This window comes from Mesoplodon densirostris, chromosome 1, assembly GCF_025265405.1.
Source record: "Mesoplodon densirostris isolate mMesDen1 chromosome 1, mMesDen1 primary haplotype, whole genome shotgun sequence".
NCBI lineage: Eukaryota > Metazoa > Chordata > Mammalia > Artiodactyla > Ziphiidae > Mesoplodon > Mesoplodon densirostris.
The window spans coordinates 36,317,437-36,336,824 of NC_082661.1; the positions used below are offsets into that span (position 1 = coordinate 36,317,437).

General features: G+C 36.5%; 1 protein-coding gene across 2 annotated transcripts in view; it reads right to left on the reverse strand.

The window, feature by feature from the left end:
- TNKS2 (tankyrase 2) overlaps positions 1-19,388 on the reverse strand; it is a 62,696-nt gene that overhangs the window by 15,510 nt on the left and 27,798 nt on the right. For both annotated transcript variants that reach the window (XM_060102034.1, XM_060102044.1), the window contains 10 exons: positions 17,208-17,379; positions 14,863-14,942; positions 10,738-10,883; positions 9,560-9,725; positions 8,584-8,803; positions 5,515-5,624; positions 4,620-4,808; positions 2,482-2,734; positions 1,392-1,474; positions 220-340 (listed from right to left, as the gene is read on the reverse strand). In XM_060102034.1, coding sequence (XP_059958017.1) covers positions 220-340; positions 1,392-1,474; positions 2,482-2,734; positions 4,620-4,808; positions 5,515-5,624; positions 8,584-8,803; positions 9,560-9,725; positions 10,738-10,883; positions 14,863-14,942; positions 17,208-17,379 — 1,540 coding nt within the window. The remainder of the gene's footprint in view (positions 1-219; positions 341-1,391; positions 1,475-2,481; positions 2,735-4,619; positions 4,809-5,514; positions 5,625-8,583; positions 8,804-9,559; positions 9,726-10,737; positions 10,884-14,862; positions 14,943-17,207; positions 17,380-19,388) is intronic.

The window sequence follows — 19,388 nt, forward strand, 5'->3', positions numbered from 1 at the left end:
CAGACACTTCACTTAGGTTCACAGAGTTAAAGGTAGCAGCTCAGGAAGCTTAACAGTGGCAGATTTAAGATTCGATCCCAGGTTTCTGGAATCCTACTCAGTACGCTTCTTATTAAGTGGACTCTCTGTTACAGGTCTTAAAATTATCATTTACTAAGTTGAGGGCTGCCTTTGTGCAAGCTGTTAAACTGATGATAGCAATGACTTAAAATGAAATACCTTGTTGCCCAGAGATAAGTCTCTCAACTCCTTTAATTAGTTTGTGTCTATGTCCATAAGCATTGATCCCAATCTCCTTCAGCTCCTTGTGCCCCATCTCAACTAATACATCCAAAGTGATCTTACAAAAGAGAATGAAACTGTTTAGAAGACTTGTTTGGAAGACATTCACATATTGGTGTTCTCACAATGTATTAGATTTGCATTTATTTCAAATTATTCTGAACAGATTAGAAATGAAAGCACACCAGCTGTTAAACTGAAACTGAAAAGTTGCAGCTAATTAAACAGAAAGTTGAGTCACGAACTACCAAAAATATCACTATTGTCATTTAACCTAAGAACCTGAGCAGAACTAAACTGTAAAACAAAAATGCATTTTCAAATTAGCCACATTTAGGCACACTATTTTATCATCACTCTGCATCCAACCTATTTACACAATGTCTTAATGTAACGTTCCTACAGACTCTGGACTATGCTAACTGATAACTTGAGCATCATTGTTCAAGCTAAGCCTTTTACCTCAAATATATTATTCCCATTTTGTGAATTTTTTTTTACATATCTTCCATGAAGCTTTCCCTCAACAGTCCAGCTTGTAGTAACTTTTTTTTCTTATAATTTCTATGCCAAAAACTTGACTCTTTATATGTTCTTGGTATAGCCCCCTAACTAGATTGAAAGTTCCTTAGGGGTGCAAGTCTATAATAATTATATTTTCTGGACTCAAAAAAATCAGTGAATGTATTCTGACAGAATACTTTAAATTAGGACTATTCTAGAAACGCCCAGATATATAGTTTGTGTGTCTATGTATCTCCCCATAGTGGCTAGCAAAGTGTCAGGCTTAGAGTGGGTAGTGACTGACACAACAGAAATGAACAAACTGAGCTCAAGGATAACTTACTTTTAAGAAATGAATATGCTAAACTTACTCAAGAAAGCTATTTTACTGCTACTACACAAGAAACAATTTTTATGTGCTAATAAACTAAATGGATATTCCAAGAACAAGCCAAATTAGAATACTGACTGATTTCCAGTCTCTTAAAAAAACATCCTTTTCACCCCTCAATAAGCTGAATGGTTCAGGGCATTTCAAGTATGTTCTATTTTTCCCTTGAGGTTCCCCCAAACACCAAACCAAGCAAAACAACTCATGTACTTACCTGTTCTCTCTCAAATATATCCATTAGGTGTTCAAGTCCAAGATTCCTTACAAACTGAGTTATGCTAAAATCTACTCCCGCAACTAGAAAATAAAAAAAAATCACAGCACACAAAATTTCATATCAGAATAACGTATATCAACATTATAACAGCAAAGTTTTGTGACATTATTACATGCATGAAGAAAAGATGAAAAGATGTAAAGATGAAGCAAAATATTAACAGCCGTTTGGGATATAATATTAAACTTAACATCAAAAGTTGCAAGGAGAAAGCTATAAAATTTCAACATTATTAGAAGAAAAGAGTTAACCAATGGGGAACTCTCATGTTACAAAGAAATCTTTTCTTTTTAAGAAATTTTATTTTTAATTCTATCTTTAAAATGTTTCCATACAGCTTAAACTAATAAAATGTTATATGTCAATTATATCTCAATTAAAAAAGCAAAGTCTCCCTATCTTTGAAGAGGTAAGCTATTTTACAAAAAACGTTTATGGAAACAAGTTCCAGTGTTGCACAGGGTGAGATCAATTTTGACAAGTAAAAGGTAAAGAGACTGTAGGTATGTGTCTTTTTTTCTTTTCTTTTTTTTTTCGCTGTGCTACATGGCTTGTGGGATCTTAGTTCCCCAACCAGGGACTGAACCTAGGCCCACGGCAGTGAGAGCGCTGAGCCCTAACCACTGGACCGCCAGGGAATTCCCTTTCTTTTCTTTTTAAAAAATGATATTCAAAATTAGGTATTTTGATGTGGGGTTAAAAGTATTTCATAATTCTGTAATAATACACTGGAAGAGATAAATAAAGGCGTAAGTACTCAACCAAAAGGACTTCTATACCTTTCAAAAAGTATGTTTACATCTAAAGAGTAGGTTAGCAGCAGAACACTCATCAAGTCTCATCACAAAGGGAGAAAGTTTCATTAGGAATTCTAATACTAATGTAAAGAGAACAATAGAAGGCCAAAACTTTTAGGCTATATTAATCTGATACTAACAGTTGTATCTAAGGTTAAAAAATGACTTTTTAGTAATCCAAATGACAAATATGTGGCTACAATACCAGTTATTTTGGCTGAATGTCTCACCTTCCTTTTTCTCCAAACTGGAAGCACCCTCTGTTCCACTTGAACTAACTACTGAAGACAGTTCAGAAAAACTGCCGGATAAGTTGTCAAGACTGCTGGCTGCAGAAAGGCTTGATGGGCTGGATGGACCTGAAGACAGAGCATCTGCAGTGGCTCCTGGGCTTCTCACGCCATTGAGCACTTGAGATTTATAACATGAAGGCAGAGCAGAAGGGGGCATGGCTGCTGTCAGGAGAGCACTGACATCATCTGCCTAGGGTATATGTCAGAGAGATGAAATCTGCAATAAGCAAGTTTTAAAATTCTATACTATACCCAATAGAACGCATTAAAAAATATGATAAAAACCCAGCAGATTTGCACTAGAATTGCTTATTATATAAAAATTATTTTAAAAAGTGAACCAAATAAGTAATATTCAGCTAAATAAGTGATATTCAGCTATTAAACATAAAACATAATACAGAACACATCTTCTGAGACATACAAAATAAAACTGTTAAATGTGGCAAAGCAAGAAAAAAATCCTAAGATATCATGATTGAAAAGCACTGAAATGAATTTTAGAAATATAAATTTTTAAAAGATTTAAAACCTTTTAAAGGCATTCTGAAGACGTAATTCAATCTACATAGAACTTTAGTAAATAGAATGAGGTTTTTTTTTTTTTTTTGGAAAATATTCAGTAATATATTTGTTCCTCAAAATTGAACATTTGGAAGGGTAGGAAAAAAGATAATCGTTTTAATCAAATCTACTGGAATGGAAAAAAAATCCCCACTTTACTGGTATATTAATTTGTTTAATAAGTAACAAATAACTATTCTTTAACAATGCTCAATTAAGACACTAAGTAATTAACATTCAGCAAGAAGTAAACAGTACTTATTTTCATGGCTTTTCATTTATACTGCCTTTTCAATCCTCACCTTTTTCTTCCCCTGAATCTGAGGACTCCCATGACACTCATAGTTGGTATCTAACACTTAAAAGTAACATTAGCACAATTTACTGGGTGCTTTTTATGTACTTGATATCACGCCGAGGACTTTAAATACATCACCTCATTTAATTCTCATATTAACCAGATATATTTTACCTGCATTTGGAGATTAGGTAACTGAGGCTTTGAGGTTAGGCAACTTGCAACACTGTACAACTGTAAGTGGTAGAGCTGGAATTCTAAGGCAGGTCTGTTTGACTCTAAAACCCATGCATGTTCTTAGTGCACCCTGTTTCAATGTCACTTAATTACATCTAGTGGACTAACATATGTGCAGACTGAATTAGAAAAGGTCACTTCTAAGGTAGTTTGGAACTGGAAGGATATTTCCCTTAAGAAATAATGTTGCATATATGGTTGGGTTGTCAGCCTGCTGAGAAAATTCTATCCAACCCCCGATGCAGCTGAACTAAATCAGCTTCTCAATGTAACTTGCAACAGCGGAATCTCAGTAGAAAGCAGTGCACAGAAGAGACTCCCCTTCCTCTCCACCTCAAGAAGAATTTCTTCCCCTTTTCCCTCCACTGCTCTGGGTCAATGTCCTCAGTGGCAGAGGCAAGAGAAGCACCTGCATCACAGTGGCCAAAGCAGAGGCTGGAGGCCACAATGGAGACACCTACAGGAGTTTCCTTGGGAGAGGAAAGAAAAAAAGACTTCCCATGGAGAACTGGAGGAACAAACTTGTTTCATGAACAGTTTTGGTGGGGTAAGCAATAAAATCTTTGGGATGAGGCAGTGCTGGGAGGGAAGAAAATCTCTATAAAGGCAGGCTTTGCAGCTGCACCCTGAAGGCCATGTTCCCAGCTGGGGAAGTTCATAAAGACCCATGGGCCTGTAGCATCTTGTGCCCTATGCACTGTAACAGCATCCACTGAGGGCCTTGCCTGCTTGTTTCCTAACTAATGTAAGCAGCTATACCTTATACTTCTTTTTCCCATTTCTAAAAGTACTCAGCTTACAGTAACTGATAATTCTATTATTTACTCATTATATTTTAATACCAAAGAGGTCTAAAATTTAAATTGGGCTAAAAGCCAGATTTTGCCACATTCACCATAAAGACATTTTATACATACCAAGTGAATTTTAAAAAGTCAGGAAAGCACTGAGATTTTTCAAAGAGCCCATCACTTACTGAAACTAAATCTAAAGGTGTTTGTCCTTCCTGATTTTTAAGAGTTGGATCAGCTCCATGGGCCAACAATAAAGCACAAAGCTGTGTTCGTCCCTTTTGGGCTGCTTCGTGCAAAGGTGTGAAAGCCCATTTGTCCGTAGCATTGACACATGCATTATACTTTATTAGTAAAGCTGCTACATCTACATGCTGTAAAAGAAAATACTCCTGTTACAGTCGGAAATATTATTTTATTGTACTTTAGTTCTTAAAAAGAAACCAGCTATATACCTATTTTTCCAGTTTCAAACTTACTCTAGAATGAAAAACTGTGTTTTCCCCCCATCATCATAATTTATGGGTAGCTGATTAAAAATTACAGTAGTAGACGTTTACCTAACTTGAGAAAATATCTAGAAAATAATTAAGAATTCTACACAGGAACTAAATTAGTAGGACGTTAACAGTTTCTAATTTATTTAAGTGTTATAATGGCTAAACATCAATTTATAAACCAGCAGCCTTCCTTAATTAATCAATTGAAGATGGTCAATACTGATTGTTAACATTCAAGGCTATTATAAGTCAGGAACAACGCATCTCATCTCTACAGATTCGTATGAATCCCAAGGGAGTTTCTGGGCACCAACAAAATAAACAAAATCACCAACATCTCACTGAAAGTAAGATATATGTGCTAAGAAAGGTAATACAACAAAAGACAAAACGTGCTGCATGTCACATGGCAAGCTACAATAGATTCGGAATTGAAACTTGGAAGTTATTTAACCTCTTTAGCTCTCATATTTACTTCTCTGTAAAATGAGAAAGTCAAACTAAATTCCTTTTGAATTGTAATACTGATTTTCACTTTGAAAATTTCAGACATTTTTCAAGGTAACGTGAAAGAACTTACCCCATAAGATGCTGCATTGTGTAAAGGAATAAGTCCTCCTTTGTCTTGAGCATTCACATCAGCTCCATGTTGTAGCAGATACTCTGCAACTTCTAAGTTATTATAACCAGCTAATTTAGAAAAAAAGTTAAATTACTTGTTAATATAAAAAATAGCTACATATATGTATATATCTATATACAAAGAATAGATAGGATTTTAAAAATAAGAGATTTTTATAGAAATCTGAAATTCTCCAATGGAGTCTATTAAAGATTTATCTTATGAAAAAAAAATTGCCCACTGGCCTCAAGTTGGAAGCTTTCAGTAATGATACCCATTTGTTTTGGAGACTCTAAAGTTCTATTGACTGTTATACTTAAATCTTTCCTTTTAAAACCTTCTTACCAAAGTCCCTGCCTTCATAGTTGTTGTATACACAACTTCCTGAACTCAGGTACATGGTCTCAAGGCTGCAAGCAAAAGGCATCCAATCATATAAAAGCCAAGTTAGGAACACAAGTGGCTGGCAGAGCAGAAGACAACACATCAGTGTGGGTCTCAGGGCCCCATTTCCCCAGAAGGCCACAAGGACATGCTTTTTGCTAGAGAGAATGTAAGGGTGCACATCTCTACAAGCAGCAGAATCTATTGCTGCTAAAGCCATGAAGTAATAAAACTTAGTATTTTATAAATGTACCGTAACCTCCCAGCTTTCAGCTATCTTAGTAAATGCATGCTCACAGTAAAGTATGTATATTTTATTTGACACATAATCAATAGTTTGAAAGCAAATCTGGAAATTAATTTTGTCAACATAAAATCAGGTATCACTTGAAACTTTAAAATAGTTCAAAGTATTTAACTCATTCATTTTTACTGTAGTTTTCAGCCTTTTGCTGAAAGATATAAAGCAAAAAAAAAAAAAATTTAGTAAGATCAAGTAAAGAAAAACAAAACTACCATAAGCTAAATACTACACCAAATCCAAAAGTCCTTCCAGATCTCAAGGTATAATACCGCCTAAGTAAGAAACATTTTGTGTATACAACGTATTTGCCACTTACAAAGAACACAGACTTAAATAGTAATATTAAATGTTCTAGGTAAGCTACCATAAAGATACAAAGCTAATATACGTAACTATGCAGAGCACAATTCAAATCAGAGGTCAGGCCACATTTTGTCTTACATGGACTAGAAACTCCTGATTGCCGGTGGAAGACGAAAAGCTTTACCTCGCTTTGTTAGCATTTGTGGCTTATCACTTTTAGTGCACTTTTAATGCTCTAAAAGACACACAGATGGAGTAATTCTTTTCCTTTGCCAGCGGGGTTCCAACTTACATGGGGTCATAATTTAAAGGTAAAAACCACATACACTAAAATTATCTCTTAAGGGACTTCCCTGGCAGTACAGTGGTTGGGATTCCACACTTCCATTGCAGGGGGCCCGGGTTCAACACCTGGTTGGGGAACTAAGATCCTACATGCTGCACAAGGCGTGGCCAAAAAACACAACAAAAAAACCCCCCAAAACAACAAAATCCTAGGAACATAGTTGCTCACACTGTGAGACTGAAAGGAACTGAGAGAAGAGTAAACTTACACCTCCTACATTACACAAAGTGGCAGAAACACCTGCATTCCTTTTTTTTCTCTTTTCAAACCACGTGTATTTACATAAAACTTGTATGAGTCAAATGTGCCTATGATGCAACTCCACTAAAGTATTAGTTGTAGCTCAGTGATTTTAATGGCCCATTTCCTAGCATCTTCTTTTTTAAAGGAATATGCATTTGTAACTTTATTGTTTTTATTTATTTTTATTTATTTATTATTTTTTTTGCGGTATGCGGGCCTCTCACTGTTGTGGCCTCTCCCGTTGCGGAGCACAGGCTCCAGACACGCAGGCTCAGCGGCCATAGCTCACAGGCCCAGCCGCTCCGTGGCATGTGGGATCTTCCCTGACCGGGGTGCGAACCTGTGTCTCCTGCATCAGCAGGCGGACTCTCAACCACTGTGCCACCAGGGAAGCCCTAATGTTTTTATTTAAAAAAAATTTTTTGGCCAAGTGGCATGCAGGATCTTAGTTCCCTGACCAGGGATTGAACCCATGCCTCCTGCAGTGGAAGCATGGAGTCTTAACCACTGGACTGCCAGGGAAGTCCCCCTAGCATCTTCAATGCAGCTCAAAAAGCTGTGCTGAAATCACAATGCTGCATTACATGCAGTGAAGACAAAGATACACTGCGCCAATCTTATGAGTGAAAACTTAGAACAAATGTTTTGTACTCAACTGTATTCCCCAAATATCCTGTGTTGAAGCTCTAACCACTAGTACCTTAGAATGTGACTGTATTTGGAGATCAGGCCTTTCAAGATATAATTAAAACAAGGCCGTTAGGGTCAACCCTAATTTAATGTGACTGCTGTCCTTATAAGAGGAGGAGATTAGGACATAGAGACACCAGTGATGCACATACACAGAGAAAAGGCCATGTGAAGCCCCAGAGAGAAGGTGGCCAACTGCAAGCCAAGGAGAGAGGCCTCAGAAGAAACCAATCCTGCCAACATTTCCAGAACTGAGAAAATATATTTCTGTTGTTTAAGCCACCTAGTCTGTGGTAATTTGTTGAGGCAGGCCTTAACAAACTAATATGACAAATAACAAGAAGTTTATGTAACTTCTGGAAGTCTTTAAAGATTTTTTTCTGCTTATGCTTAACAGCTATCATCAGAAGAATGGAAAGATTTAGCATTCCATGAGGACGGCCAGCTCAGCAGGCCTATTTTTAAAGTTTCTGTAGCCAAAACACACTCACCAAAGATGATTCAAACAATATGATGATCTGGAATAAAGGTTCCAAAGTACATGGTGACTGGCAGAGCCTCTTTCGATTGTTCTTAATGAATATAACATGCTAGTGCTAAAGTGAACATGGCCCTGTACAAATACACTAGAGTATAATTGTTGTATTAGAAGATACTTGATTTGAATCTTTCAAATTTACTTACAGGAAATATTTTACTCAGGTAAAACGAATCTTAGATGTCACCAGCCTCAATCTGTGACACTTCATTCACTTACCTGCTAAATGTAAAGGTGTTGAATGTCGGCCTTGGGTATCACGGCAATTCACATTATCTGGTGAAGACAACTTCTTTACCCTGGCTAAACAACCCTTCTTGGCAGCATCCAACAAAGCTGCATCTCCCCTAAGTAGATCTTGAATATCTGTATCTCCATCTTTAACAAGATCCAAGGGAGTATTTCCATCTCTATTTTTCTTTGTGGGGTCTGCACCATGCTGGGCATGTGAAAAACAGAAAGGGAGGAATTAGCTTAAGTTTGCCCTTGGTCAATGAGAAAATATTCAATGTAACGATACCAAAGAAAACTTTAAAAAAAAAATATCTTTATTGGAGTATAATTGCTTTACAATAGTGTGTTAGTTTCTGCTTTATAACAAAGTAAATCAGCTATACATATACATATATCCCCGTATCTCCTCCCTCTTGCATCTCCCTCCCACCCTCCTTATCCCACCCCTCTAGGTGGTCACAAAGCACTGAGCTAAAGAAAACTATTTTATACAGAGACTCTACCTTAAAGGTTAACATGACTGTTAATAATGCTTAATACATAAAAAATTACAATAAAAAATACAGAGGCACTTAAATATTACTGGGCTTTAACAATGCAATAACATAGTCAAAATTTTAAACTACATTCAAAACAAGGTAGTATTTCACTAAAAATTACCTTTCACATATGCTGTTTTTATTTTCACAAACATATTTCAATGTTCATATAAATTTAACTATACTCGTTTTTACTATAAAATATCTACACTGGTACCAGTATAGATAAACCAGTACTATCTATTTCATTAGTACTAAATAAACCTGGCTTATACTGTTCATGACATTTATTCTGAAATCTAGGTACAGAATTAGATTTTTGCTTCCTACCCCCTAACTAGTTTAAGTTTATATTAGAATTATTAGAAATATCATAAACATATTCTACATAATATACCCTGTCCATAAGTACTTAAATATACCTGGAGCAGAAGTTTGCAAATTTCATATTTTCCTTTTGCTGCAGCTTCATGTAAAGGTGTAAATTTCCATAAGTCTGCTACATTAACTACTGCTCCATGCTTAACAAGAAGTTCTGCAACTTCATAATGTCCATAAGAACATGCATTGTGCAAAGGTACAAGGCCTCTGAAAAGCAACACAACACAAAGATATATTTTAATTTAAATAATTACATACAGCTGATAAATTTCTTGACCTGCATAAGAAATTTTACTGATTTAACTTTATAGAACCTAAATTTATTGAAAGCAGAAATGGAATTACTTTGGGGCGGGGGGGTGGGCAGAGAGGACATTTAAAAAATATTTAGAATTGCAGAGAACACAACAAACATCTATTTTGCAATATCTAGAATTAAGAATATTCTATTCTATTCTATGGCCATGCAGCACAACTTATGGGATTTTAGTTCCCCGACCAGGGGTCAAACCTGGGGCCACGGCAGTGAGAGCACTGAGTCCTAACCACTCAACTGCCAGGGAATTCCCAAGAATTATATATATATATATTTTTTTCTTCTCTTTTTTTATTTTACATCTTTATTGGAGTATAACTGCTTTACAATGGTGTGTTAGTTTCTGCTTTATAACAAAGTGAATCAGTTATACATATACATATATCCCCATATCTCTTCCCTCTTGAGTCTCGTTCCCTCCCACCCTCCCTATCCCACCCCTCTAGGTGGTCACAAAGCACCGAGCTGATCTCCCTGTGCTATGCGGCTGCTTCCCACTAGCTATCAGTTTTACATTTGGTAGTGTATATATGTCCATGCCACTCTCTCACTTTGTCCCAAGAATTACATATTTTTAAAGAAGAATAATTTTAAGATAAACTGGAAGAATTCAAGTATCCTCAATGCAAACTGAAAAATTTACCACATTAAAAATCAGCATCACACTATTGTTGTAATCTCCTTGGCCATTATAAAATTACGAGGCATTATGCAACTAAGTCTTTATATAAATGCTACTCATCATAAAATCTTAACTGAAATTAAGAAGCTATATTTAAGCCAGTTAGGAAGCAGACTTCTCTGAAAATAAAAGAACTACGATCTATCATAAAAGTGTTTTCAGATTTTCCTAAAAAGGTCAGATAAAGGAACAGAGAGGCCATGGCAATTGTTGGTACTTGCCCTTTATCTTTAGCGTGCACATCAGCTCCGTGTTGCAGCAGATATTCCACCACAGACACCCGATTATAGCCAGCTGCAAAATGGAGTGGCGTAGACTGACGCCCTTCAATGTCTCTGCAGTTGACACTCTGAACAGTACACAATTTCTATAGGACGTAACACAGTATACACATGATGTTATATATTCCGACTTGTTTTCATTCATTTAGTAGAAATTTCAAATGTCTGATTTATTTTCTTGTCTCATCATATCAGTATTCTCATACACATGATGCTACATATTCTGACTTATTTTCATTCATTTAGTAGAAATTTCAAATGTCTGATTTATTTTCTTGTTTCATCATATCAGTATTTCCAGAAACTCTTTGCTATTTATTCTTCTTATTTCATCTTGTCATTTATTGGGAATCCCTCTGGTCCTCTTATCTATAATCATCTACCTTTGCTAAAGCTAGTAGGTAAACTTTATTATTCCCATTACTGCTATATACATAAAGGTAATGCAAGTACCTGAAAGCAATCATAGCTTTCATTTTGTGACAAATATAGGTAGAGATACACTGGATCATAGAAGAACGATGGCATCACCTGGGAACTTGTTAAAAACTGAGATTCTCAGACTCCCACCTACTGAATCAGAATCTGCACTCTGACACGATCTCTAGGTGATCTGTAAGCACATTAACGTTTGAGAAGTACTGTTCTAGAACAGTAGTTCTTAAATTTTCATGTGCAGTGGGTCCAACCTCCAGATTTCCTAATCCAGTATGTCTGAGATGGGGCCTGAGAAGTTGCATTTCTAACAAGCTTGCAGGTGATGCTGATGCTGGCAGTTGAGGAATTACACTTAGAGAATTATACTGTACTATATGGAATGAATTAACTAATAGAATGCTATTGGTTAGGTACCATCCTTGGGAGAATTAAAAAAAAGTCACTCAAAGAATTTTTTTGTGTTTTGTTGGTTCATATGAGGAAGTCTAGCTGAGAAAGGCTGTCAGAGTAACACTCAAAATACTCAAGAGTATTCTGCATGAAAAGTATGAACACTTGGGGAAGGAAAGCAACATAGATAATAAATCATGGTGTTCAAAAAAAAGTCACGAGTATTTTAGTAAAGAATATTAGTAAAAACCCTTCCCATTTCCCCTTTTTTAAACTACCCTACCCTAAAAGCAGGGATAACTTTAAGCCTAATAAACCAAAGGAGCCAGCTATTAGTGGATTTATCTCAACAGGTTCAGTAACAGGTCTGATAAAGCTCTTCAGTGCTTCCCAAACAAGATATATACATTCAGGGTCCCACCACTGAGAAACAGTGTTTCATGGGTCTGAAGCCAGGCTCTAAGAATGAGTATTTTTAACGTGTCAAGTGCTGCTAGGTTTGGTAGTTATCACTGGCCACTCTAACTCCCTAGCTCTCACGTTTAATTTTGTCCACTCAGACAAGTTTTCTAATAGTAGATGTCCAAAAAGTATCTAGCCTGATAGCTCACCAGTAAACAAACACAACCAAGCACATAATTAAGTGTTCATTGGGTAATATGTCCAAGTGATTCATACCAAGCCACCTGTCTAGAGATATACAAGGAATAGAAAGGTTGTTGGAGATAAATTTCCTCTAAGTGACTTTATTATTTTTTTAATTAATTAATTAATTAAATTTATTTATTTGGCTGTGTTGGGTTTTCATTGCTGCACATGGGCCTTCTCTAGTTGTGGTGAGCAGGGGCTACTCTTCATTGTGGTGCACAGACTTCTTATTGCGGTGGCCTCTTTTGCTGCAGAGCATGGGCTCTTGGCACGTGGGCTTCAGTAGCTGTGGTACGTGGGCTCAGTAGTTGTGGCTTGCGGGCTCTAGAGCACAGGCTCAGTAGTTGTGGCACACGGGCTTCACTGCTCCGCGGCACATGGGATCTTCCTGGACCAGGGCTCGAACTTGTGTCCCCTGCGTTGGCAGGTGGATTCTTAACCACTGCGCCAGCAGGTAAGTCCCTCCTCTGAGTGACTTTAAAAGCAGAGGTAAGGGAAGACAGCCTAATGACTATCACAGGGATAGAGAAAGGTCTTCCTCAATTCAATGGCATTATGATATTCTTTAAGTCCAATTCCTGCCCCCAATCTCATCCTTTCTTCATCTATTTCTTCCTCTAGGCTTCTTCTATCTCTATGAGAACAAAGTCTGGTCTTTAATATTAGATGTACTGAATGTAGTTTTATGCTCTTTAACATATGTAAGTAGATGAGCATTACAATTTTTTATCACCACCTCCACCCCCCACACACACAAAAATCAGCTAGTTGACTCTAACTCCACCTGCCCAACTTATCACTCCTCCAGGAAAAAACTCAGCTCACTACCCTTAACTCAAGTGATTTGTTTTTCCACGAGTCGTTAGTCAGTAAGAGAAACAAAATCCCCCATTCAATATCATGTTAACCTTCTAATTAAGGGCATGAGAACGTAACTATAAAACAAGTCAAACAATAAAATTGCATAATAGCATTTTTCTTTCAAAAAATGAAATTATTAAAAAAAACCCCTTAAGTTATTTGGAGATGACTGTACTACCTACACACATAAAGCAGTAGGAAAAGATCACATGGACTTTTAAATCAACTTCCAGAAATCTCTTTATTTAAAAGGACAGTGAATAAATGTCCTCAGAGCTCAAGTTCTGATGAGGCCAACATTCACATTTTGTTCTCAGGAAATGTAAAACTGACTTTGTGGGTGGGTCTGTTCAGGATTAACACCACCATATAGAAATATAGTGAAATTGGTTGAAATAGAGACTTCTGCCATGAATCAAATCAATAATTTTAGCTTTTTATAAAATTTCTTATTACCTATCAATGCCCCCTCAAATAGGACCTAGCACTGTTTTGAAAGTCTGTGGGGGAGGTGTTGGTGGGGAGGAAGGACACAACCGGGCTTTTCCCCCCTCCTGGCTTTGGAAATTAAAATTAACATTATTGCATTACTAAAGAATTATCTGGGTTTCCCTCGTGGAGCAGTGATTAAGAATTCGCCTGCCAATGCAGGGGACACGGGTTCGATCCCTGGTCTGGGAAGATCCCACATGCCGCGGAGCAACTAAGCCCATGCGCCACAACTACTGAGCCTGTGCTCTAGAGCCCGCGAGCCACAACTACTGAAGTCCGAGTGCCTAAAGCCCGTGCTCTGCAACAAGAGAAGCCACTGCAATGAGAAGCCCGTGCACCGCAACGAAGAGTAGCCCCCGCTCGCTGCAACTAGAGAAAGCCTACGCGCAGCAATGAAGACCCAATGCAGCCAAAAATAAAAAATAAAAGATTGTTAAAAAAAAGAATTATTTAATCATGAAACATGCCGAGTTAATTTTAATTTATATTAGTTGACCTGAAAAGCAGTCTTGCTCTTTCAAAATTTTAATCTTCTGAGTTACTTAGCTGGATATACAGTTTCTGTAGGTAACAGAAATATCTGGTATAGGCATTGAGACGTTACATATGATTCTACAGTAAAAGCAAAATCTGAGAAAAGGTTATTCTAGGGAAGACTGTTACAGGAGATGGGGGCCATAGACAGGCTCAAGTTGGCTCTTCTGAGAAAGAAAAAAAATATTTCAGTCCAGATAAATTGAAGATTATTAGGAGACAGTGTCTCTGAAAGGTGGTGACACTATATTATTACTATATTTAAACACTGGGTCCTCACAGAGGTAGAGGGGGCAAAGAAATGAAGAAACTAGAAAAAATATATAGACAGAGGGATACATTTAGTTTTCTCCCTTTCCTGTTTTATGTGTCATATGTAAACAATAATGGACAATAATTTCATATACCTTATTCTTTTAAAGAGACAAATGAAAAGGTTCTTTAGACAAAATGCATTCCCATAAACATGCAGTTTATTTAAATTTGTGACTATGATGTATTTATTGAGATGCATGTGAAACTAAAAAGTTTCTTTCATTACCCAATGATCCTTATTTGCAGAGCAGAACTAGATTAGCATTATTTACCTTTTAAAACAATGCACATATAAATAACTAGATTTTTCATTTTTACAGTACAGATTCATCAAACACGGTCAAAATAAAAACACAAAGTTAACAAAACTATAAGATTATGTCTTACTTTTACAGTTTCTACATCTCCAGCCTTTGCAGCCTCCAGCAATTGTCTGTCTGCCTCTGAATTACCTAATGGGATACCCTCTAAAAAGAAAGAGAAGTAAAGAGTGATTAACTTCCATTTGGAAGGTGGGACCAAGTTTTAAGGAAGGCATCTTATCTGAGAGTAAAGTTCTTTTTATAGTTTGCTGATAATTTCGTAGGGAATCTCCATGGTAGTAGGCGAAAAGCAGTAAAAACTTTTGTAACATTACATATGTCAAATGTATGTAGATGTGAATAATAATTATAAAATGAGATTTAAGCAATATAAAGGAACATAATATAATGAAAGATGGCTTGCTCTATAACCAAGTCAGTTGACTGGTGGTAAAGTATTAAGTTAGGAGAGCAGGGCTTCCCTGGTGGCACAGTGGTTGAGAGTCCGCCTGCTGATGCAGGGGACATGGGTTCGTGCCCCGGTCTGGGAAGATCCCACATGCCGCAGAGTGGCTGGGCCCGTGAGCCACGGCTGCTGAGCCTGCGCGTCCGGAGCCTGTGCTCCGCAATGGGAGAGGCCACAACAGTGAGAGGCCCGCGTACCGCAAAAAAAAAAAAAAAAAATTAGGAGAGCAACAGCTAGATATCTATCTAACCATGGTTCTGCCATTGACTAGCTACCTGAATTGGAGTAAGTCACTTGAACTTTCTGGGCCTCTGATTTTTCCAGTTCTAAAAAGAGAGAAGTTGGACTAGAAACGTCTGAAGTTATTTTCAGGTCTGAAACTCTGTTTTATAGCTCATTTAAAATCTCATAGGAAAGGAAGAAAACATGTACCTTGTTCTCAGAACAAATAAACTTCAGATGGATTGAAGACACTAAGTATAAAAAAATTAAACCTTAAAAATACTAAAAGAAAATACAGGTGAATATTTTTTGTCTTGGAGCAGAAAAGCATCTTAAAGCAGTATATCAAAGGCAGAAACAAAACTAATTTGGAAAAATATCTGTCAGGCAATAACACAGCATTAAACAAAATCATAGGCAAAGAACAAAATGGAAAAAATACTGCAACATAAATCTAAGAAATGCAAATTAAAATAATGAAATACTGGGCTTTTTTTTTCATCCATTAGTGGGCAAAGAGCAAATGGGGAGTTTCACTGTCAATATTTCTATAATTTGCATTTTAAAAAGCGTCTATTACTTCTGTAATTCACATACATGCACATAGACACACATTCACCCAAGGAAATGATTAAGAATCATAATACCTGGGGCTGACAAGGAAAACAGGTCCTGTCACATACTACTGGTAGGAATGTAAAATGGTACATAACAGCTTTTCTAGAAATGATTTAATAATTACGTTAACCTTGACTTGGAAATTCCACTTTGATAACTGACTAAGAAACTGGTTGGAAAGGTTAAGTAATAGCACTTAGTATAAAACTAGGAAGACTGTAAATGTCCATCACTAGGTAGCTGAATAGGACTAATGTTATTACCCCCAAAACTGACACTGAAACAAATGCATGGTATATGGGGAAGTAAAGGCAATTTTGAGAGCAGTCTTGTAGTTAGTTCACAATTTTAGGAGTTCACAGGAGATCTTATTAATCTGCCTTCATCTATTCAAGCGGTGTTTTTCTCAAAATGTAGTTTCCAGACCATAGGCATAAGGATCATCAAGGGTGACTATAAAAGGTACAAAAGGCTTGATCTGTTACATTTCTTCTCATTTAAGCTTTGAGATGTCAAAGACACTCCATTAAATTCTAGTAAAATACAGAGATATAGGCAAAGACACTAAAATTTATGGGACCAGATTTCTAGGCTGAAATGTTTAACCTATGCCAAATGTGTAGATATCTGATCTAAATTGATTTGATTTTAAAATGTAGTAAGTATCAGTCCATTCAACAGTTACATGTAAGTCAAATAGTTGGTTACCTTGTACAAATTCTATATGCTTTATATGAAGGATCTAAAAAAGAGTGAAGAGGCAGGGCCAGTCTTTAGAGTACTATTTATAACTATGGTTGCTCTTCTAAGAGACATCATCTACCCTTTTCAGTTTTCCTTTCTTTAAAAAGAAATAGCAACTGTTGTGTCTCAATTTTAAAACCTTTCTAGATAAAAACTTAAGAGACAGCTATATACTCACAGAAGCTGGGCAGCAAATGCTACTGGAACAAACTCATAAAAGACTTACAACATTTGCGCATTGAGTACAATGAGTTGATTAAGAAGAAATAACAGCCAACAATTCTGAAAAATTTTCTTTTTACTACCAACTCCTACATGATATGTGAAAAAAACTTAAAGGTTAATTTAAACAATAATAATTTCATGGAAGTATTCAATACCTTGAAGGAGTTGCTGCACGTTTTCATTTCCCATCTGTAAGGCAGTAAAGCCCTGAAGGGATATGATGTTAGGATCACACCCATAGCTTAGGAGTAGGCGACAGGTCTGTAGATGACCACAATGCGCAGCTCTGTGCAGAGAAGTCTGACCGAGATTATCCAGAGCATTAACCTTAACAATCAGAAAAAGGTGAAATTAGCCTGTGGTACAAAATTTAAAATGATCTAATCATGTATCCAGCACTTGTTACTAATTTAAAAATCTCAATTAATCTCTTATGAAGCCCATTATCCAGTGCCAAAGAAAGTATTTTTGCTCAAACCTAGAGTATAAATTCACCAATTCATGAAGGTCCAATTTTTGATTAAAAATATTGAATAACAGTTGTTTAGCATTGAAGTACTCAATAGATTCACCACATTTAGAGTGAGACACTGCCTAAGAAAGTCTAATGCATGTACTTTTATGGATCTCTGAGGTGCAGAAACGTGGAGACTAACCCCAAGATAACAGTCGGTAACAAAGCCAGGGACTAAATTAGCATTAAAATACTTATTTCTATTGGCTTAATCTTCTATCTTATTTATCATGTAAAATATAATCTGTATGGATAAGGACACTATGGTATATTCACACAATGGAATACTTCTCAGCAATAAAAAGAACAAACTATTGATACGTGGTTCAATCTCCAAAACATTATCCTAAGTGGAAAAAGTCTTACACAAAAGAGTATATATTGTATGATCCCATGAAGGCCCAGAACAGGCAAATCTAATCTATGTTAGAAAAAATCAAAATGGTTGTTGCTTCTAGGCATGGAGACTGCCTTGGATGGGACATTGCCTCTGCCATGAGATAATGTTCTCTATCAAGAGTTTTGGTTACACAGGTGTATGCATTAGGCAAAATTCAGTAAATGTACATTTACGATTTGTACATTTCATTGCATGTAAATTTCACATCCAAAGAAAGACTGTAAACAAATATTGACCTCTAGCTGATGCCTATTAAAAGAATTTAGGGAGAAGTGTGTAGTAACTTGCGAATTACTTTGAAGTGTGTCAAAAAATAAGACACTGATGGATAGAGAGAGAAACTGATGGATATGTAAGAAAACAATACAGTGAAATGCTAGCGGTAGAATTTAGGTGGTAAGTATATAGTTATACCCTGTAAAATTCTTTCAGCTTGGTTGTATTTTTGAAATTTTTCATAATTAAAAAAATCACCTGTAAGACTCCTCCTATCTCATCCCCACCTCCCCACCCAGGAAAATAATTCTTCGAAACCTAACTGAGAAATCAAATTCCTCAGTAATCAATAATTCTTCGAAACCTAACTGAGAAATCAAATTCCTCAGTAATCAATCATGTGACCACTAGTGTTTTGAGACACTGTCCAATTCATATTCATGGAATCGGAGAAGACCTGAACAGGATTACATAGTAAGACTTTCTCAATGAATGTAAAAGTAGCCTATAAAGAGCTAGTCTCCTTACAGAATCAGAAAAATCAACTTAAAATGCCCAGAGCAATTAATCTGTTTATTCATGTACCAAAACTCACTGCAATGTGAACTATATATCCACTTGAAAACTTTATTTGGGTGCCACTCTGTGTTAGGGTTAGGGTGACGAACTCGTCCTGGTTTGCCTGGGACTTTTCCGGTTTTAGCACTGAAAGTCCTGTGTTAAATCCCTTAGTCTTGGGACAAACCTGGATGGTTGGTCACCCTAGACAAGATTGTTTCACTGAGCTTCACAACTCAAATTTAATATGCATCCAGATATTCCTCAAGTAACGCACATGTAAAAAAAAGTGCAATCAATGAAAAGTTATAGGACAGACAGACAAATGAGATATGCCAAGCAGTCAAGCAGAAATAAACTTTATTTTTTCAATACTTTACAATAGGAGAGATTGAGATTATACATTATCAAGAATTCCCCCAAATAAAAGAGAAATTAGGACACTGAGAGGCAACATAAAAAGAAACTGTAGAATTCTAAGTGGTTCCTTGAGTGGAAACCCAAGGAAGGACAGATTAGAAAATCATTCTGCAAAGTTCATTTAGAGAAGAGCCTCAGGGGTCCCCAAGGGGTAAAGGGATCTCTATTTCTTTCTTCTCCCTTCGTCACAGCAGCTCAATTCTATTATATAATGAATTTCTACCACAG